Raw genomic sequence first — 23,426 nt, 5'->3', positions numbered from 1 at the left:
TTAAAGGACCTTTTTTTTGACAGCTGACTGTGTTATTTACCAGGCTGCATCAGTGATACAAACTATGTACTGTAATCTTTAGATCACCTGCATGCACCTATCCTTTTCAACTCTGGTCTCGAATCTTGATTACAGTAATATAAACATGCAATAGATTAGGGCTGAGTATCGCTACTGATTTACTGAATTGATTTGATTCTGATTCACAAGATCCCGATTTGATTTAATATTGATTTATTCAGAGATATTTCAGTTTTAATACCAATTTATTTGGTTATGAAAGTGATTTTCACAAAACTAATGTTGCAAATTGTACAAACATGGAACTCTAACCTGGTGTATTATTACAAATATTCAAGTTTACATTAAAGCAGAAGTAAGCGAAATGTTTGTGTTAATATAAGTCTTAAATAGTTATATCTTCCGACAGCAATCACTTACATAGAGTGTTTGGACTGAAACACGGGTCTGCCAGTCACTCTGCTCTGCTGTAAGCCGAGGAGAAAACTTTCCTTGTATCCTACAACCTTTATCCAATGAGGAGAGAGAACGGCATAAAGGGGCAGTCCTCTCTGTGTGTGCAGCCAAGGGATGTGCATGAATGTGGTGACGTAGGGACTGCTAACTCCATCGGCTGACAGGAAGTTTGCCAAAACCACCGCATTGCTTACTTCTGCTTTAAATTGACTGAAAAGCAGTTACATTATGCACATTTATTTACAGTAACATGACCCACTCCAGGAGTAAACAGTGCAACAGTGCAATGGCTTCATTAAAAGATCGATCTAAGGATTTTATGAATCGATATAGGATCTTTCAAATGAAGATTGATATGAATCAGAAAATCGATTTTTTAAAACTTCATATTAAAAATAGTGTTATGTGTTGTACAGCATGTATTTGTAACGGGCACCTCTCAGTTAGGACATGGCACATACAGTAACACCCTGTCCTCTGGCCAATGCAGGTATCAATGCACAAGCCCGTAAGCTGCAGAAGAGCCGCTCCAGAGTGACCTCTCTGTTCGTGGACGGCAGCGTGGAGGATGTGGACGGAATCGGGATCTGGAGGAGTTTGAGCGAGATGGATCTGTCGGCGATGGGGAAGGAGGCCAGCAGGGCCCAGCAGAGCGCGCTCAGAGAGGATCCGGAGGCCGAGGCCGACAAGGAGGTGCTGCGACTCGGCATGGAGAAGGAGGAGACGGAGAGCAGCGACGACAACACCACGCAGTACTCCATTCACCCACCCTTTGACTTTCCGTACTTCCTCCTGTTGCAGGGCTACAGCCATAGACAGGTAAGAGACACAGGTGGAATAAGAGTGTAATTACTTATTTAGATATTACAAATAAAGTATTATAAGTAGTAGAATTTAATATATGTATTATTGCATCCATCAATCACAAGAATAAGAGACAAGACAGGACTTATTGTTCAAACAGATGTTACCACTACTATACTGAAGACTTCATAAGGCACTTGACAGTCTCCTGGCAGCATGTATCGTAGGCCAGCCGAGGCAAACACAGGCTTATGGGGTCTGAACAGGTGGGCTAAGAACCTCAAGGATAAAATCCCAGAGTCAGAGAGGAGGCTTGTGGCTTTTGAAGTCTGACTACGGGACCTCTAAATCCTACACAGGCCCAGAAGAGAGAGAAAGAGGTGACTCACAGGAGGAAAAAAGTCTGTCATCATGTCCCAATGAAAGGACAAGGAACAGAGTGTTCACCATTCAGTCAGAGGGAAACCTGCTCAGGACGTTAAGAAAAAAAAAAAAGAAGAAGAGAGAGAGAGAGATAACCCTGATTAAAGACACACTGCAGAGGATAAACTACACAGAAGCTATTCTTAGAGGGTACTGTATACACACACAGGCTGATGGGGTTGTGCTGGGGGAGCAGGAGGAGGAGGTGTTTAACTGGTGTGCTGTAATCCACATACCAGGATTTTAAACTATGCCTCATTTGAAAAAAACATCATCTCAAAAAATATCACTCCCAAGTTAACGCACGTCCCTGTTGATGTGTGCGATGCAGTTTGAATAACTTGTTGCAATAAAAAACCATAGAGCCAGGCCACAGCTTTTGGTCCGTCCTGTTCCCAGAAACAGGAAGTTTCTCTCTCGCAATGTTGTTCATGGAGATTGCTGACTGTGCAGGATACTGGTAGCTCCACTGCAGGCGTAATCTTGCTCTGCAACAATAGGTCAACGCAGCAAAGGAACGAGGTGGCGCATCTGTGGTGTATCACTGGTCGTGTAAGGCAGGAAATGAAAGCTTATTCGTCCATCCGCATCTTGAACGTTTGAAACCTATCGCAGTTTGACTGATGGAACAAATAAATCTTTTCTTCTCATCGATTTAAGAAGCTTATTTATTTATTTTCCAGGTGGTAGTGATTATGATGAGGATGCAGAATATTAGAGAGCACCTGTGAGTGTAATACAGTCCAGCACAATAGCATCCCTCGTTACAATCTCAGAGCTAAAGCATTTAATCCTATTAACACTTCTCTGACAGCGTGATCAAAAACTGAACATTACTGGTACTTGCAACGTAAAAGACACGTTTATCGCTGCTGGAATGTATTGGAATAGATTAGACTGTGCAAATGAAATAAGAAGTGGACTTACGCATAAGTAGCAAACAGTGTGGGCCGGCCTGCTGTGAGATTTCTCTCGCTCACCGTTGTGTGTTGGGGATTATAACACAGTGTTGCAGCCCTGTGTTCACATTACAGCTGCTGTTATCTGTCTTAGGCTGCTTGGCTCTGGCCAGCACGGTTGATACAGTATCATCATCTGACTAATAGCCTTACCGCGGTGGCCTGGAGGTCACGGACATCACCAGCGTCTCATTCCTAAGCCCTTCCATTCCTGTCTCACCTCCCGTTGCTGCCTGTGCAGGCTGTACTCAACACCAGCTGATCCTGCTGATGTTCACATGCACCCTGCTGGCCCGGCGCCAAAATGTCTCGTCCTACACCGTCATTGTCTAGAAAATGAGTCTGCAGCTGGCTGGCTGCCGTGATCATCGATAAATCTCTAATCCTCAATCATCAAGTGAAATTTGATGTTTTCTGACTTTTCTACTTTGTTATATAAAAATAAATGTCTCCCACTTTCTGGCTGTTGGATAAACAACATGAACAGCTGGAGGACATCAGCTGCATGGGCTCTGAGAAATTTGACGTTTTTGTAGACAAAGTGATTGAATTTGAATTTATCAGTTCTATTTTAATAATTGTTAATTCATTTTTTATCATTTTTTTTAACATCTCTTAAGTGCTTTTAAATCAAGGCTGACAAACCTTTTTGTTTTCCACTGCTTTCATTGATTTACATTTGATGCTTTGGTTTGTTACTATTATCATACTATAACGGTCTACTTATTTTTTATATTTTTAACTTTCTTTTCTTGTGTGATTTATCGTGTGATTATGGATTATGTCCTTTTTTTCATCCTGATACTGTATGCTGATATTTTGTGTGCAGCTTTTTGAATGACCCTGGTTCTGAAATGTGCGATAACCCTTTAATTTGCAGGGCACTAATTACATGATAATGTCTAGAAATAGCCTAGAAATAACAGTCAATTTCAGATTAATGTCGAGAAATGTAGCCAAGAAATAACAATTGATTGCGTAGAAATAGCCTAGAAATAACGGTCGATTGTAAGGACTTAGTGGAGAAAAAATTTGGCCTTTCCCAAAAAATTTGATGCATGAAAAGCATGTGTAATCTTTATGAAGAACATGACAATAATAACAATAATTGACTGTTATTATTAGGCTATTTCTTGACATTATCACGTAATTAGCGGCCTGTAAATGAAAGAGTTACCAAATGTGCTTTTAAATAAAGTTGCCATTGCCGCTGAAAATGAAACACTCATAACAATGTCTTTGCAGGACTTTGTCATCTACCTGATGAGTGGGACGACCACCATCTTCGGCTGCTGCAGGGAGCACTGTAACGGTGAGGATGAGGAGAGGTTAAAGGTCGACATCCTTCTCTTCGCTCCCGACGTCTTACCTCAACATTGCTGCGTCAGACGCTTGGACCCTCACAGCAACCAAAGCTCCACAGGAGGCGGGGGGGAGCACAAAAAGACATTGACAATGCTGAAGCCTCTCCACGGGGCTCCCGTCACCAGAAACGGTTTCCTCCTCAAAGAGGAGGTGGAGCTGAACCCGGGGGACTTGGTGGGTTTGGGGAAACACTACCTGTTCATGTTTAAGGACCCTACCAGCACATCGGGGTCCTCGCAGACGCCTCCTTGGATGACGAGACTCTGCCCAGACTCTGAGACAAAAGCATCGTCCTCTTGTTTATCGTGCGGCTCCTCTGTGAGAAGGATCCAGAGGAAGACTTTACCTCCTCGTTGGAGGGACCTCGAGGGCACCGAGGCGTTGTTGATCTATCGCCTGGAGCAGGAGGAGAGAGTAGTGCAGGAGATTTTGGACACGTTGGACCCCAGCGGAGACGAACCGAAGCTGACGCCGGCTTTCCTGCTGAGCCTCTGCATCCAGCACTCGGCCTCCACCTTCGAGCTGACACACTTCAGACAGCTGCTGCTACGGATAGCCAGCCAGATCCAGCTCATCATGTGGGTAAGGAACGAGTCTCTGCTTCTTTCTTTCTTTCTTTCTTTCTTTCTGCAATCAGATAATTCACCCTTTGTGCAGGTGAATATCAAGTGTTAAACAGTGCGTTTTCAGCTGAGTGTGAGCCAGAATGTAACAGTAATCAAATATGGCATCGTGAGTTGAATATATGGTTGATGTTTTGCATGAAATGGATATTTTCTGTATGTGCGTTCTCCTTCTCAGGAGAAGACAAAGGAACTCGCAGCGATCCAGCCAGAAACGTGAGTAGACAAACATTTAAGTGTCCCAGAAATACGTGACAACAAGCACCCACTGCCTGCAATGATATATGACACCTGACACCTGAGGTTGACTCTGTTTGGAATAAAAGAGGAATTAGTCTGATTTACAGTGAGGTTTGGTTTACTGTTTGTCTTTCTCAGCATGACATGTTTAAATATCCATGGTCATATAACAGGAACTGAAAGCTTTTATTTAGCTATTTAGATCTAAAAGAAATGTTTTTGAGGCAGCGTTTTCACAGTTTGACTGATGAAGCAAAACAACATTAAAGTGCCAACTCAGATAATCTTTCTAGCTTTGTCCACAAAATATCAGAAAACTTTAAAGGGATAGTTCAACATTTTGGCAAATTGGCCCATTGTCAAAATCTCTATAGTCATAGCAGTAGGTTCGTTAGAGCCGCGAGCTGCTCAGAGCTACGCTACGGAGGCCTCGAAAACAACTCTGTCTCGTAACGTTCTGTTATTATCTCATAGTGTGGTGAATGTGCAGGTCCCAACTTGTCCACCAGAGCGTTTTGGAGTTGTTGGGTTGTGTATTTGATGAGTTTGATGAGGGAAACCAAGAAATCCCATGAGCCTCCGTAGCGTAGCTCTGAGCAGCTCACGGCTCTGCTCCGCGGTTCTAAAAATAGCTTGCACCGACAATTAAAGGTAAAGAACATACTGCTAAAACTATGTATAGGGATTATGGCAATGGGCCAATTTGACAAAATCCCTTTAAGTATAAGGAGCTGACGACAGGAAATGTAAATGGAAAGACGATTTGTGGATTGTTAATTCGTTTTCTTTCTGTATTTTTGCAGTATTTAGTTGTACTTTTTTTTCACATTGCTGTCTTCTCTTCTGGCACCAGGAGCTCTGGCGAGGGGCAGCCTGATCATTTTCAGCTGCTCAGCATGGAGGAGCTGATCCCAGGTCTGCAGCCGCTGGTGCTGTGGATGGCCAACTCCATTGAACTGCTGCACTTCATCCAGCACGAAGTCCCTCAGCTGCTGCCCTGGAGGCAGGACCAGGAGGATGAAGGTGCTTTGTTGTTACATCCACAAAGCTCTGCAGCCATAGGCCGAGTGTGCGTATCTGTATCTGTTATTTAGACTCGTTTATTTGTTTTTTCAGGTCTGCTGGATTCTGAGATGTCATCCACTCGGACGGCCTGCGAGGAAGCCATGACGGTCCTGGAAGAAGTCATCATGTTCACCTTCCAGCAGTCTGTCTACTACCTAACAAAGGTTAGCTGTCAGAAATGCATTTAATTGAAAGTAATGGGGATATTTTTCTGGAAATGAACCAGGGAGAGAATCTGTTAAACACACAAAGATTTACAGCTGCCACAGAGGATGAGCTCAGAAAAGGCATAAGTCAAAAAGTGTTCATGTCAGAGTGATTTATTTGGACCGGTCCAGAGCCAAACAGGAGAGTCTGTTTCCTCGGATTAAACCGTATCTCAGTGAAACTTTGCCAACAGGATGAGTGTAAAAGTTTCCCTATCCTTTAGAAAATGTGAGGTTGTGCTCACATTCAGTCGGCTCTCATTCACGGCAATAAGGTACACGTCCAGACATGCTTTCATAAAAATGACATCGACATTTTTCACTTCCTTTTGACCTGAGTATTGGTCACATGTGAATCAGGAAACTGGACTGTATAACCAACGCGGTTTTTTTTGTTTTCCTGCAGCAGTTTCCAGACAGAAAACACAATAAGAGCATGGAAACACAAACTCTCAATCAGGAAGAGCCTGTGAGATAGTGAGCACGGTGTCTTTTCCACCGGCTGGAATATAAACACAGACAATCTTTTTTCTCTGAAGGCTTTGCTCTGGTTTTCGGAGAATAACAAAAAAACCAGAACGCCTGAAATGGTGAGAACCACTGTAATGAACATCTGAAGGCCTGTTTGAGTCTTGCAGTCGCGTCCAGTCGAGTCCAATTTATTTACAGAGCACATGAAGGGGGTCTGGATGGAGGAGATGAGGGATGTAAACTGATGCCAGGCCTTGAAGAACTTTTTATTAAAACCAAAAGTATGGACATTTTATTTGCTGTTGGCCTGATGTGACAAAAGTTTTTGCTGTTGCCTAAGTTGGATTTTGACAACATTTTAAACAAGATCAGTTTTCATCATCTGAAAATAATTAAAGTTTTTTTTTTAGTTCTTAGTTGTAGCTACTAGATTTATCAACATTAGTAATTATTTAGCTGTCTACCTATTAGTTAATTCCCACAACCTGTAACTCCAACCTGTAAACAAGCTGGGAAGATGAGCACTAAACAACTGGTTATTAATCAGTTGTTGGATACTGTATATGGGTGGATCTTAAAGGGATAGTTCAACATTTTGGCAAATTGGCCGGAGTTGTTTTAGAGGTAAATTCATGCAAAACCGCTGATGCGCGTTGCCTTCAGGGACAGTTTTTCAGCAAGCAGTCTCTGTATTTACCTCTAAAACAACTCTGTCTCGTAACGTTCTGTTATTATTTCATAGCGTGGTGAATGTGCAGGTCACAACTTGTCCACCAGAGTGTTTTGGAGTTGTTGGATTGTGTATTTGATGAATTTGATGAGGGAAACCAAGAAATCCCATTAGCCTCCATAGTGTAGCTCTGAGCAGCTCGCGGCTCTGCTCCGCCGTTCTAAAAATAGCTTGCACCAACAATTAAAGGTAACGAACCTACTGCTAAGACTGTAGGGATTATGGCAATGGTCCAATTTGCCAAAATGTTGAACTATCCTTTTAAGAATAATCCATCTTTACTTATACTTATCTGTGTTGCAGATGTAATTAATGCTCACTCTAAGCTCTTAACATCTGGATGCGCTCATTAGCTCCAGATTTTTGCAAAAGTCTGTCTGGAAATTGAATCTCAGCGGGTCTGGATTCACTTTCTGACACATGCGAACAACAACAGTAAACTCCGCGGGACACTCCCAGGCTCGATTTATGCAGCTCTCCCGTGTTACTAACTTGGCTCATTAAAAAGCTGACGTCAAAGCGCAGCGGCAGAGATTGTGGAAAGACCACCACCCTGCACAGCGAGGGAAGGAAGCAGGAACAGTCTGTGCTGTTGTTTTGAATACTCATATTTCTTTTGCTTGCACCACAGAACAGCTTATATAGAAAGAAAGAAAGGAGTGGTTTAACTGTACAGTATGTGCTCTTCAGTCTAAGTAAGGGTTTCCCTTTATGTGGCGGTTTGAGATGTAACAGTAAATGTTCATTTGTCTCTTTCAAAGCTTGTTAATTACACAACTGAAGCTCTGTCACATCAGTAACATATGCTGTTATTCCTCCCCTAATTACACATGTGCTGTGTATACATGTGTTTGGTGGCAACTGTCTTTCTGTTGGATAGAAAAACAGGAGAGGGATTTAGGAGCTCTGGGCAGCGGCCTGTTTCCTGCAGAGGAAGACAAACTGTCACCAGAGAAACACCCAACTGGGGGTTAATTTCCTGTGAGCTATGACTGAATGTTGGTAATGCACATACCATTTTTTTTCCACTTCTTCTTTTTTCTCGCTGAGTCTCTTTACTGTAAAATTAGAATATGAATAAAACTGGACCAAAGGACGTTTGTGCAGCTGCAGACGTGTCACTGTGTCCGTAAAAGCACCTGTAGATTTGCTGAGTCTCCCTGGAAACTTATCAGCTGATCCGACGCCTCAGGCATGAAGGGTTATTGTCATCTTTATAACCTCTTTCAGTTTGTCTGAGGTCACTATCTTAGTCATGGTGAGTGAGTGGGCATGTGTTTATGTGCTATGTGCACTTATCAGAATGATGTCATGCAAGTGAAACAATGGGTGAACTGTGCCAGAAGGAGAAGTAGGAGAAGAAGTTGAGATAAGCCGAGCCGGATCTGACAAAGAGGTGGTGCTCACAAAGGGGCGTTTCTGCAGCTTTTGCAGAGCGCTACTGTTCCTCTTATAGAATATATATAGAACTTACCCTTTCTAAGGTGCTACGCTCAGCAGTTTATTCTTAAAGCTGCATATTCGTCAACACACTCAACAATTTATTACTGTAAAACACATGATTTAAAGGAACCGGGATGCTGTATTTTAATTCCCACTTTAAAACTACACTTTATCATTTCTTCATCATACTTTCCTGCAGTTGTTAGCATTGATAATGACTCTGACTTTGTAGTGTGTAACCTTTTACAGCAAAGTTTCCTTTACAACCCTGAGTCATTACAGTACGTCATGTTTTGTGCATGGCGAGACAAAGTAGGGCAGTGGAGTTGCACAGATTTATCAGCCTCATCACTGCTCAGTTTCTATGGTCCATTAACAACGGTGAAGGTGATAAACATCCAAATCCAAATCCAATGTATTTATAGAGCACATTTAAAAACAACCAAGTTGACCAAAGTGCTTTACACAGAAAAAAGTGAACAAAATCAACATTCAGTAAAAAGCACAACAGATAAAAACAGCAAAACAAATAAATAATAAGACCATAGCTGCTAAAATATTTGGATTTCAGACTGTGTTACTGTAAAAGCCAGGGAGTAAAAGTGCGTTTTACATTCGGTACATTGTACAAGATGTTAAACTTTTCCCATTTCTGTCTCACAGAGTATGTATTCAGCGCTGCCTGGTCTGCTGGATGGGAACCCGTTCTCGGAGAGCGGTCAGCTGCGAGTGCCCGACGGACTCGGTGGGATCCTGGAGGTGCTGAAGGAGGCACTGAAACTCCTCAAGGCTTTCCAGGTGCATCCGGACATCTCGCTACAGCTCTGTGCCTACCTGTTCTTCTTCATCAACGCATCGCTGTTCAACGCTCTGATGGAGAGAGGTAAAGCCACTACTGTAAACCTGTCTCAGATTTGATGATTTTTTTCAGTTCAGGCTCAAATATCTCAACAACTATTACATGGATTTTCATAGAGTAGAAAAGATATTTTAGTCTGGACCTACTACAAAGCTTAAAAACATCTGTTTTTGTATCCCACGGAGGGATTTTACAAATGAGCATTGTAAACTTGTGTGGATGACCAAATATTTAAGCATATAAAATGTAACCCGGGATAAAAGCATGACATGCCCCATCTGTAACTTGTTATTGTAGCTGTTATTGCTTCTTTTATTATAGCCTACACTATAACATATGAGTGAATTTAAAAATGTCTCTGGTTTCACTCAAGCCTTTGGTTGTACGTCAATATATTGTACTACAGATCTCTAGTTTAGATAGATAGATAGATAGATAGATAGATAGATAGATAGATAGATAGATAGATAGATAGATAGATAGATAGATAGATAGATAGATAGATAGATAGATAGATAGATAGATAGATAGATAGATAGATAGATAGATAGATAGATAGATAGATAGAGAAATATATGATAATGATGTCCTACAATGTCTAAAACAATAAAATATACACTACAGTTGGAAAGGGAGCAACCTTGGGTAAAATACTGTGCTACATAATCTAATTTAATCTAATCTGAGACGTATTTGTTGTTCAGGATCGGTTGCTGGGTTCTACCAGTGGTCCCGAGGCGTCCAGATCCGGGCCAACCTGGACCTGCTGATGGACTGGGTCCAGAGCATCGGACTGGGCGATCTGGCCACTGAGTTTTTCCAGAAGCTTTCGACCGCTGTCAATCTGCTGGCCACACCCAAAGAAACCCTCCTGCAGGTCAGAGGACATCCGCTTCTCTCTTCCCTGTTAGTCAAGTGGTGTTTACACTGGGCTGAATGTTTTCATTGTCTCACAGGTGTCGCTGCGACATCAGTTTCACATGTTTATTTATAAGGTGCAAAACTTTACATCTGTGGGGAATTTGAACTTCGCTTAACCTCTTTCCTCCTGTTTTCATCATCCTCTTATTTTCACTACATTACTGTAAAGGCTGACAGATAAAAAAGACATAAAATCTCATTACAGTAAGCCGGCGGAAGCATGTTATTAGTTTATGGTTATAACAGCAATGAAAACCGATGGACATAGTGAATATTCATTGATCAAATATGAGGAAATAACCTGCAGGAGTGAGTCAATACGCTGAAATGATCAAATCATGAAGTCATGCTGCTAATGAGGATTTTGGCCATTACTTATCTAACTTATCCAGACCATAGTATATCCTATTAGTCAGAGTATGTAAGCAAAATATTATCAGATTAAATCCTATTTATGTTCACATAAACCAAGTGGAAACATTACCAGCATGTTTATGTTCAGGTACATTAGAGTAAAAGTATCTTAAAAGGCTTCTGTGTGTTCAGGAGAAACATGAAACAATACTCTACACCAGTAGAACGATGCGTGTCTGTTCGCTTTCACCTGCGTTTAATCTTAACTGTGCCAACATAACACATAATCCTCCTTTCTTAGATACCCATTCAAATCTTGTTTACACTTGCACCACTGAAGGAAGCTGAGCCCTCACCTGGCTTGTTATCGAACGCTCAGGTATTCAGAGTCATAAAGAGACACTCGCACATGAAACTACTGAGCTATGACTCATGACGAACAAAGGTTGTACAGACCTGCAAAACAATAAACCCATTTCCTCCTCAACAACTTTATGGCACCTGCAAAGGTGACAGTGTTTTTGTGATAAAGTAGCTATTTATAGCCTTCTATAAATAGCAACAGTCTCTTATATAACTTAAACATAACCTTAAATGAATGTACGTATCCTAAATACAGAACAACCTTCAGTGTAATCTTGTCTGATCAAAGCTGGGTTGTAACTCTTGATCCTTTTCACATGGCAACTGCAGTTACTTCTTAGGTTTCACCACTTCTACTGCTCCCACCACCGCTTGATGTGAGTTACTTATTAAAACAGCGAGGGATCATTGTGAACTGTAAAAAACCAGACAGAAGTCAGTTAATGACAGAAAGACAAATTCATTTAATGCAGATGTCGGGGGTTCAGGTTTCTGGTGTAGCCTGAGGTCACGAGACTTTTCAGAGACGTCTTCAAACACCTTTGGTTTTATTATTATAGAACAGAGTTTTCCCACCACAGTCTGAGCTCATGTCCCTTCATCTGCACTCAGACATGTTATTCACACACTGTTTTATAAAAGCAACATAAGGTTTATTACATTATTTATTTATAAATCTCTATTTGTTATTTGTAGTCAAGTCAAGTATCTTTATCGTCCCAATACAGGGGAAATGGGTTTGCAGTCAGAAAGATACACACAGAGACATTCAAACACAATTATACACAAATGGACAGCATCAAATAACATGTAACATATCATGAGCAAATTAAAAGAACCTATTGTAAGGATAAAATATGATTAAAAGTGCCGGTAATATATGAATAAATAAGCAGCATGGAGCGTAAAGCATAAATGTATCTATTGTACATCTATTTTTTTAATATTTAGCTATTGCAGGTAGTTACTTATTATTGCTAAGAACTTCTAAACCAGTTGAAATAACAACAATACATTTACCCTGACGAGATTGACTGATTTACTCCTTAGGTATCGAAATTTGATCCTAAATATTATCAAACCAATGTGGTCAGTCTATAAAAGAACTAAAGCTCAGCACCAGCCCGGCTTGTTGTACTATATTTAAACCCGTTCAGCTGCTTATTCATTACTGACTGTTTATTATAGTGTGTCAAAACTGTCCTCTACTTTTAAAAAAACGTCACTGCTTTGCCTGTTAACTAAGTTTTAACAGCACACCAGACTGCAGTTGTTCTTGTTCATGTATCAGATTGAACTATATTTAGAGGAACTGGGTCAAATACGAGGTTTAGTTTTACTCTCTGCGGTCGACACCTGTTCTCACTGCACTGCACTGTATGACTCTCAGCCGAGTTACCGGCACGAGACGTCTCCGGGGCATTACTCAGCAGCAGCAGCAGCAGCAGCAGCAGCAGCAGCAGCAGCAGCAGCAGCAGCAGCAGCAGCAGCAGCAGCCCGCCCATGACACAGCTGTCGACGGCCGTGTCTCATCTGCTTCGTGGGATTGGATGGTTGCTAGGAAGCCGGTGGTTTTTATGTATCCCTCCCTGCCCCCCCCTCTCTCTCCTGGCATGAGGTCACTTTTGCGGCAGAGCACACACCCTCGACAGATTTCTTTTTTTCTTTTTCTTTTTTTTTTAAGTTTTCCATCTGGATTTTTCTGGCCTCTTGAGAACTTGAAGTGGCTCGCTCGCTGGCACAGTTGTAAATTACACCAGAGGGATGTGGCGTGGCTTGTTTTGCCAGCAGTTAAGGAGAACACGGCATCTAAAGGGAGTTTATTTTAAGGAGAGCGCAGCCGCCTCTAAACGTCAACACTCTCAGACATAACAAACGGAGACATTTAAAGTTTCTAGTTGTTTATAAGCAGCGTTTAAATTTCACCTTCTGCTGAGCCAAGTGTGGCGTGTTTGTGTCTCTGTGTTATAAGAGAAGGACAACACTTAACTTATGGTTTCTGTTGCGGCACCAGCTTGTCTGGGCAAAACATTTTGCTTCCACCAATTCAGCTGTAAACAGACCGAATGAACTGCGTAATGTTTTGTAATGTTTGTCTTTTAATAATCACATGAATGTGACTCACCTGTTTCCTCGTCCTTGAGCTACTTTCCGCATTCATTAAAAGATCAAATATTGTCTTTCTCTGAGAGGAAATAGGGCATATTTCACGATAAGGGCCTCCAGAGCAACCTGAGTGGGGAAGAAAATGCAAAGTGTACATTTCTCACGATGCACAGAACAAGGACAGCGGCGTGTGAATTAGCAAACGCTCAATGAAATGCAGCCGTCTCCTTTTATGTGGTGTGCAGAATAAACACAGGATCAGGCTTTAAAGAAAAAAAGAAAAAAGTTTCTGCATTCACCAGCTTTAGATTCAAACTCAAATATTTTCCCAAGAGCCTTTGTTACCACATCTGGCCCCAGTGGTGACAGGGACAAAGGCTTTACTAGATCATATAATTGGTATAAAATGCTCTGAATGCAAATGAGAGAGTAGCAAAGACTGTTTCCCTTATATGGAAACAAACATAATGGTTTCTCCCCTGTCATTCTCACGACGACGAAGACGACTACAAAAACATCAATGAGATGAGTTTTTACAATCCCAAGCTGCATTTTATGTTCACGAAGGATGTTGGCATGAGCTTGTGTTTTTCTTTGCCGTTTCTTTCTGTTGGTTCAGGCGTCCTGGACTTCGCTCAGGACCGAGTTCGCTGCCCTGAACCCGGCTCAGCTTCACCACATGCTGAGGGAATATAGCTCCGGTAAACCCTGTCCCAGTGGATGGACGCCATCACCGGATGATGCCCAAGACGCTCTCAGGACAGGTGAGGAACTGACTCTCACACGTAATGATGATAACAAAACAAAGTGCTGTTGATATTGAAGAAAAAACAACAATAGGAAGCTGGAAAGGCAATAACAGAAACAGAAAGCTGGGAGGTATCTATTATACATCAAGATAAATGACAACAATTGCAGACATTAGATGCCAAAAATTAAATTGAGCAGTTGATTAACATAAAAAAAACAGATCCCACTGGGGCTTCATTAATTTAAGTGTTGTCAGATTGTGTTATTTAGCCAACTGAGAGAAAATCCTTTATTATCGGTGAGTATTTGTTACAGTATATAGTCTAAAAGCTCTACAAGCAACAGTAATAAACCTTGATCCACGCTAATTACAGTGGGATCTTCAATTTGACATAACAGGACTTAAAATGTGGTTGAAAAGTTGATGTACACGAGGGTGTGAACCTGATTAAACATTAAAAACAAACAGCCAAAAGCCATTTAAACTTTGGATTATGACACTGTCTCCTTTTTATGTCAGTTACCGGCAGTGTTTACTGAGCTGTTACCTTGTTTACTGTAAACTGAGGTAACCAGACTCCCCCTTTCAGCCTGAATCAGAGCAGTCTATTGTGTAGTCTCACATGTTTGAACTTGACTGTTGACATGCCTGACTGCACACACGACGTGATGGTAAATAACAGAGAGCACGACAAGTATAATTTGATATGATACTGTAGCACAACATCTGTATAATACAATCTAATACGACATTCCTGGCAGCTGAATGTGCTCTGAGCTCCTGGCTCTCCAACCTTAATATAACATTATTTTTTTTATATGTTCAAGGTAGCCAGTACTTTCCTGACTTGTATTACTTGAAAGACAAACAATAAAAGGCTGTGGATGGTGTTTGCAATCCAGGATATCTAATAATCTAATGTGCTTCTTGTTTCTATACTTTAAATTTGTATTGTACTTTATATTATACATTATTTCGGGTCTTTGAAATTAAGATTTCTATTATGAAATTAAAACCTGAAGCTATTTAAGTACTATAGCAATGACAACACAACCTTTCTTTGTGAAAAATCTTATGTTTTCATTGAAATAATGAAATTATTTCTGACTTTATTGCTCCTTAGTTGCCTGAAACAAATGTAAAAAAAAAAAAAAAATAGCTCTGCGTTTCTGAGCTAAATATTATGCATTGTTTATACTGAAAGATCTATTTTGCTTCACATTTAGTTTTCTTGGGTTGTCTTTGAAATGTTAACAGTGAAAACAGCACAAGCTCTCGCCAGATGACAGACAACGGAAGCAGCTGCCAACATCTGGTTAAGGTGGCAGCTTGTTACTGAGCCAGTGTGAATAACAATGTACGGTAATCACAGGCCATAAATTACTACGTGTTTTACCCATCAGTCATTCCCAAGCTGCTTATTTTCTAATCAGGATGTTGTCAACTCAACACATGTTAAAACACAACAGCTGCACTGTGTGTTCGGCCGCCATGTTCACATTTAAAGCGGCTAATCAGGCGACTAAAGGTTGTCTTAACTTAAATGGAGCCCCCCGACTTCACCGCAACGGCTTAAATTATCCAAACTAGACAGTGTTTTAAGTTTAAACTCACTTTTGAAGTGAGAAAAATATTGTTATAGTCTGGAGGGAGACAAAGATAAAGTTTACAAGTTTAACCAGCTTAGTTTGGACATGCTGTGACTTTCCCTCCACAGTGATCTCGTCCTTCACCTCATCACTTTAGGTTGACTGCACCCTGCTGCGAAAAAATACCAGCAACCGATCCAGAAACAGTCCTGTACTTTATATTTCCGGCTCTTAATTAGGTGTTAACCCGGATACAGCAGCTTTACTCAGGGATTGAATTTCACTAGAAAGCTGAAGTGAAGGTCGGGTCATTTGTGGTGGTGGATGATGATAACGAGCAAAGGCCCCGAATCTCTCTCTCTCTCGTCCTTGCAGGCGACATCCTGGAGAGCTTCGACAGCCACCCGCCGCTCATCCTGCCCAACAGCATGTTTCACCTGGAGCTGGGTAAACCCATCGTGGAGCCGGCTCTGTTCGAGCAGCTCAGCCATCTGCAGCAGTTCATTCGCCAGCTCCCCTGCAGCGAAACCCAAGCTGCACCGGATGCGGAGGAACAGGTAACAAGCTCTCTGACCCCCAGACCTCAGCGATATGAGGAGAAACCGGCAGCAGCAGTGAAAAAAAAAACCAAAAACGAGACACTTTGATGTTTCTACATCTGTTATTGATTCAGGGCCTATGTCACCCCCCTATATACAGCTCATCTCTGATCTTCCTACAGAGTGAAAAGTATGCAGAGGCTAAAAGTGGCTTATAATGACGCCATGAGGTTGTTGCTACAGTACGTGTTCCTAGGTGGCACAGTGCCAGCCAGTTATTTGTATCTTCTAATGTACCAACATGTCCGGCATTGTTGCGCAAGCTGATGTTCAACTTCATGTGTCGTTTGGACCTATCTGATAACTGCATTATCAAGGCCTTAACCTGCCCCATGATGGGATATCGGTTCACATCCAGGCTTCGTAAGCACTGGCACAATAGTTTGCACCGTTTCTTTTAAACTAACAGTGACACATTACTGTATTTTATATTATTTGTTTGGTTGTTTGTCTGCTTGGTTTTGTCTTGTATGTTAAAGCGATAGTTCACCCAAGATTGAAATTGCACTCATTATCTACTCACCCCCATGTCAACTAAGGGCTGGGAGAAGTTTCAGAGTTATCTGTGGCTTCTCTGAGTTACAGGGGGTTTCGGCATAGCAGTGCATATAACGGTTGCAAATGGATACCAACTGTCTTAGTAACAAAAAGACACACCAAAAAACATCCAAATACCTCCATGCTGCTCATATGTAATGTCCCTCTTGTATTGAAGCCCCGAAATGCGAAATTGTCCCGAAAAAAAATTAAATAAGATAACTCTGAAACTTGGGGGTGAGTAGATAATGAGTGCAATTTCAATTTTGGGTGAACTATCCCTTTAAGTGTGTATGTGTATGAGAGTGGACCACTTTTTCGAGTCCATAATAAAGATTATTATTATTATTATTATTATTGATGTTATATTCTCTAACTCAGGCTCTCAATGGGACGACTACAGACAGCCAGTCTGCGACCTCGCCCTCCATCAGAGTCTTCCAGGATCCTGCCCATCAGGGGGTCTCTGACCTGGTTACCTGCCCCTCCCCTGAGGCGGACCTGCACCGCATTGCCCCTGCAGCGCCCGCTCAGGTCCGAGGGTCTCACAGCGACCTGAGCAGCTGCGAGGCGGTCCTGACCCAGAAGCTGAAGAGCCTGGAGCTGCAGAACGCGCTCCCGGGACAGGCCGACATGGGCTACCACAAGAGCATGGCGCTGGACCCGTCCTGCCTGCTCACGCCACCCAACACCCCCCAGGGTATGGAGCTGGCCGAGCTGGAGGCCGATCTGCAGGAGGGCGCCCGTCAGCAAAAGAAAGGTAGCTAAAGGCAAAAGTCAGACTCAAGCAGGAGATCCACACAGACCTGAGAGCTCCGGGTATATTTAAAATGAAAGTCTCAGAGCTTTGGAGTATATTTACATGTACATGTGTATACTGAATATAGTAGGGGTCTGAAAGTCTGAGTCTGTGTATATTTATAAATCATATGAGAGAAGATTATCCTGCAATTTTAATTCACCATTTTGGAAAATTGGCCCATTGCTATAATCCCTATAGTTTTAGCAGTAGGTTCATTACCTTTAATTGTCGGTGTAAGATGTTTTTAGAACGGCGGAGCAGAGCCGTGAGCTGCTCAGAACTACGCTACGGAGGCTAATGGGATTTCTTGGTTTCCCTCATCAAACTCATCAAATACACAATCCAACAACTCCAAAACGCTCTGGTGGACAAGTTGTGACCTGCACATTCACCACACTATGAGATAATAACAGAACATTAGCAGACAGAAAACAACTCTGTCTCATAACTGCTCCGCCGTTCTAAAAATAGCTTGCACTGACAATTAAAGGTAATGAACCTATTATTATATTATGGCAATGTACCAATTTGCCAAAATGTTGAACTATCCCTTTAAGACAAATCTGTTACTTAAAGCGTCTCAAATGTGAGGATTTACTGCTTTTCTGTGGCCCACTAAAGAACAGACACACAAATACGTACACGAGATCGAAAACACAAATGAAGAAAACATCCTCACACATTTTTCAACTCATGTGCAGCAACATGAAAAAAAAACCTAATAAAACACAGACCAACTGATGAGCACATTCATCACTTTGACACTGGCAATGCAGACACAACACAACCAAATAAGGACTCACAGGCAACAGCACCAAATAATAAAACCCCATTGAAGTTGACTGTTCATAATTGGAGTCGTTGTGTGATGTTTTCCTCATTGAATTGGACCACACACACGCGTGTTTTCATTTGAGAGAACCACAGTCAACAGATTAATCAATAATGCAATTATAATTCACCCAAACACATACTAATTAAAACATTTTTAATTAAAAGTCATTTTTAAAACCACATATGGCTTAAAAACCTCTTTAAAGAGGCTCCACTAACAGCTGACAGACATGAACTGAAACCTTGACAACAGCAGATGATAACTGGGGAGTACGAGTGTGAAACAAAGAGCAAACCACTCAGGCACCACACATGATGACAAACTGACAGCATCTGAAAAAAAAAAAAAAAAAAGGCCCCATTCATGGCTTCAAATGCTCACAGCAGGTTTTGATTCAAATAACACGCAGCTCCGTCACTTCAGCTCAAACCTCTAACGTCTTGGAATGAGGTCACCGCCGGCGCTCATTCCTCCCAAAACCTCATTTCCCACCTCCTCCTCCTCCTCCTCCTCCTCCTCCTCTGACTGACTGGATCTATTAAGGAAAGTATTTAGTGACTTGACCTCGTGGACCCTGCTGCATATTTGTCGCCGTGTGGCTGGCTGGCTGGCGGGTCGGTCCACATAAAGGTGCCCCCCGACTTGAAAGAGGTGGAGCACTTCATCTTTTTTACTGACTGCGGAGGTCAGGAATTTCAAGTGGAAGGCCGTGCAGGGTGGGTTTGCCGTGCAGAGGAAGGAGTGTTTCCTCTCCCACCCCTATTGTTTTTGGACGCCTTCGTCATTAGGTCATCTGTAGGAGTCAGAGGGAGTCAGTGTTTGAGTCAACTTACTTCAATTTTAAAGCAATATACACACTAAAAATGAAACTGCAGCGTTTGAGCACGATTTTTTTTTTTTTTTTTTTTTTTTTTAACACCATTTCTGGACGATCTTGTGGTCGGAGAGTCTAAGCCTCAGGCCTCTGGATGGGTGTTTCCTCTGGCAATAAGTGCGTGTCTGTGCGACATTTAAAAAAAAAAAACTGACTGTAAACATAAGAAAAATCTGAAAAAACACTTATATAATCCTTAAGTTTGACATTTGAGGGACTCCATTGCTGAGAGATGTTCTGCCAGTTTCTGTGGTTTTACTGACTGCAGCATTTCATGGCCATGTTCATTGGCTTGTTTGCTGTTTTTGCGCTTTTTTCCGGGTTTGTTTCTTAACGTCTGGTTGTTAGTGTTGGCCTCAGCAAATGCAAATTAAACACCACGGTTCTGCTTTTCTGCATTCTGGGAGAAGGACCGATCCTAAATGAACATTTCTCAGAAGGATCGTAACCGTCAACAACACGACCAAGTTCACGCTCAGCAAATTCAAATGTGGGGAAAATTAGATATTTGAACTTAAATGACCTGTTCAAACTCAAAATTGACAGCTTATAGGTCTTTAAAAATCCACCACCAGTTTGGCCTGTTGACCCCTCAGTAAACTAAGCTAATGAATAAAAGTGACAGAGGGCATTAGCATCCGCAGGACTTTTTACTGGAGGTTAATAAGGAAGCCGTTCACTGGTCTATAATAAAGATTTATATGCAAAGACATGCGGCGCAGTTTGAGTTTGAACGATTTACGCACCACTTCAAATTTGTTTAAACTTGAGCTTTTTTGCACAACAGCAAAAACTGGTCAGTACTGGATGTGATGCTGCATGTTAGACATACGTAAACTACAGAGTTCAGTTTCATTCATAAAAATAATCCTAATTATTAACTATAAATCTGGAGTTTTCAGCTAACTGCCCTTAATGATGGATTTTAATGACATAATTAAGAAAAAAATAAAGATTGCTGAAGATCAAAGATATCTTAAACTTTAAAGTACGTAAGTCTAATCAGACATTAATCGGTTCAACAGGTGTGTGGTGGATTCAGGAGGGAGGAGCCTCGAGTCCCGTCGGTCCGGCAGCAGCTGAGCTCAGATCTGAACTTTCAAAACCACTTTTCGTCACGTGTGATTATATTTGTATGTTAAGAGGTTCAGCTCGTGTTAATGTGCTCCCTGACAGACCCCCCTCCGGTGTGGCTGCTGCATGCGTTTAAGCTGAAGGCTTTTGTTGATCTTAATCAGATATCTTTACTCTCATTGGTCACTTGTTGCTTTGTGTTTTCTCTGTTAATGCTTTTATCAAAAGTAATTTGCTGAGAGGGTTTTGAGGATTACACTGAAACAAAGCCATCTGGCCTCTATCTGCTGCAGGTATGTGCATCAGTCCTAATGGGCTGGATATTATTAGCGAGGGAAGGAGGAGTTTGTGTGTGTGTGAGTGTGTGTGTGAGTATGATGCAACTGTGATTATACGCAATTGTCACCTTGACTCCTGCAAGAGTACAGCTGATTGTCAATCACAGATATCATGATCCATATCAATGTGCACAAATTCTGTAGAAGCACAGCTATAATGGTTTCAACTATTTAGTTTTCAGTATCACATTGCCTGCTTTAAATGGTCATTTTTAAGATAGTGTAGTTGAAACTAGAGTAAATAAGGTTCAATACAAGAGTTAAAGAAAATGTGAGAAATGTAAATTAATACATGTAAAGGTATAGGTTTAATGTATTTATTTTGAAAATAGCTTCATGTGGTTTAAATCTATAAAGAATTCATGTTTATATTATTGAACCGGCTCAGAGGAGCTTCACCTCCTGATGGGAACTCTGTTATATCACACAGGCCGTACCTTGGCCTGCAGTGCGTCTACCTCTGTGGCTTTTGGCAAACGGCTAATGTTATTTTCAAAGTTTGGTAATCCTTTAATCTGGCCCCAAGAGTTACAGAGAGGTGGTGATGTCAGGAGAGAAAAGAGCAGTGGCCGATCCGTCATGGGAATTTACAGTTGGGTTGGTGCGTGGAATCTTAATCGGGGGCGGCATTGTTCGGGTCAGGTCCTGCGTGGGGGGCAGACAGGCTGCATGTTGGGAAAAGGCGGAGGGAAGTGGGGGGTGGGGAGGGGGAGGGGAGGAGGGGCGGGGGAGGAGGGGAGCAGGAGCTGCATGGGTGGGAACAGGACAGGTTGTTTGGGAATGTCACTGTCACTGGAAGTCCGCGCTCCGACTCGAGACATCAGCTCCGACTCTGTGAAGCTGCAGCGGTCATTCACTCATTATTTTTTATAGACTAAATGACTATTAATGGATTAATTATTAAAAATAACGTGCAAATACGGATTAATTGATCTGACTATTGAAAGGTATTGAAAGGTGCCGTCTTTACTCGCTGCTGATTACGTTCAGGAATCTGTTTCAGTTGGATTGTGGTTCGAAAACAGATAAAACTTTTTTCAACTTTTTTACATCAAGGACCCCTAAATTGACACAAATTAGATGACGGACCCCCCATTGGACAACATTTTGAAACAAACAGCAGAAATACACACATATTTGTTCTGAGACTCAATAATGTTACTTTTTTTAGTTAATGTAAATTCAAATTACTGTCAGTGGCATGAATTTTTGGAAAAATTTCAAGACATTTCTGGAAAAACAATGTGGTAAAATTGGGGACCCCGGACCCCACTTTGAGAACCACTGTGATAAAACATGAAAACATGATCCCAGGGGCGGTGCGTGGCGCAGTGGTTAGAGCGGCCGCCCCATGTAGAGGCTGCAGTCCTCAACGCAGGCGTCCCTGGTTCGAATCCCGTGCCGGGTGGACCTTTCCTGCATGTCATTCCCCCTCTCTCTGCCTCCCCCTTTCCTGTCTATATCACTATGTACTATCAAATAAAAGGCGAAAAAGCAAAAAAATATACTTAAAAAAAAAAAAAAAAAAAAAAAACATGATCCCAAACTTTGATTTATGGGTCCACAGATTGTATTTATGAAATTTTAATTAATTTAAATATATGGCACACACACATTAGTGTATATATATAAAATAGTATATAAAATAAGAGCTTGATTCATTCTCTCCCACATGTTCATCCCTCAAACACAGTCTCTGAGATTACAGTAGTTAAAGAATATGAGAATATGAAGATGAAACCAGTTCAAGTGAAAACCATGTGTGGAGGTTTCATAAAATGTTTATAGGCCAATGAAAATAAATGGTTAATTGAACTCCAGGGTCAAAAAAAGAGTTTTAATAAAAGCAACGGCTGTGTTCAGTCTGCAAGGATCTGTATCACTGTCACTTTTGCCTTTAGTTAAATCTTTCTTTACTGTAAAGTTTACAGCATGTTCAACCAAAAAACAAGTCGTATCTCTTTGTCATTTCTATTTCTCATTGATGATATGAAAACTCACATTAACCTGTGAACTACTGATTGTGTTAATCGTGGAAAGTTGGCGTGTTGATGTTCTTAACTGACCTACAGTAGGAGTTTATGTATGACACTTAACATGCTGTTTATCTACTGTAACGCCACTTTGTTTTGACCTGGTCGTGTGTCTCTGTGTTTTTCTCTGTAGCCAGTGGATGTGCAGAGAAGAAGCCAGGAAGTGTTGAAGGAGAAGAAGACGTAGAAGAGAGAGAGGAGGTGTTCACGGTGGAGCTCCACAGAGGACCGCATGGTCTGGGGCTGGCGCTCGTAGATGGAACGGTACGACACACAGACTTTCGGTGACATGTCGTTTAACTTTTTAATGACCAACATGCAGCTCCTGTGAGGGTCATGCTTCAGATCAGCAGCTACAGGAGTCTCATGTTTTCATACAACTTAATCCGAACATGTCGCAGACTAGAGAAATCCTTTGGTAGCTGCTCAGATCTCAACGCGACAGACTAATCAGACCCGACTTCAAACTGCAGGGATTTGAACTCCACACACTGAAACTACTTCACACCCAACGACACCACACTGGACGTTCCTACAGTCTCATGAACGGGCGCCAGTGTGATGCAGATACAGAGGGAAGGCAGC

General features: G+C 41.7%; 1 protein-coding gene across 1 annotated transcript in view; it reads left to right on the top strand.

The window, feature by feature from the left end:
* radil2a (Ras association and DIL domains 2a) overlaps positions 1-23,426 on the top strand; it is a 31,120-nt gene that overhangs the window by 4,966 nt on the left and 2,728 nt on the right. The window contains exons 4-14 of the mRNA XM_083976812.1: positions 968-1,296; positions 3,909-4,610; positions 4,830-4,867; positions 5,745-5,914; positions 6,008-6,120; positions 9,470-9,689; positions 10,370-10,542; positions 14,029-14,173; positions 16,125-16,306; positions 17,267-17,645; positions 22,975-23,105. Coding sequence (XP_083832938.1) covers positions 968-1,296; positions 3,909-4,610; positions 4,830-4,867; positions 5,745-5,914; positions 6,008-6,120; positions 9,470-9,689; positions 10,370-10,542; positions 14,029-14,173; positions 16,125-16,306; positions 17,267-17,645; positions 22,975-23,105 — 2,582 coding nt within the window. The remainder of the gene's footprint in view (positions 1-967; positions 1,297-3,908; positions 4,611-4,829; positions 4,868-5,744; positions 5,915-6,007; positions 6,121-9,469; positions 9,690-10,369; positions 10,543-14,028; positions 14,174-16,124; positions 16,307-17,266; positions 17,646-22,974; positions 23,106-23,426) is intronic.

Source organism: Trachurus trachurus, assembly GCF_905171665.1.
Source record: "Trachurus trachurus genome assembly, chromosome: 8".
In the NCBI taxonomy this organism is placed as follows: Eukaryota; Metazoa; Chordata; class Actinopteri; order Carangiformes; family Carangidae; genus Trachurus; species Trachurus trachurus.
The sequence above is the reverse complement of the archived record's forward strand: the minus strand, read 5'-3'. Positions and strand labels throughout refer to the sequence as shown.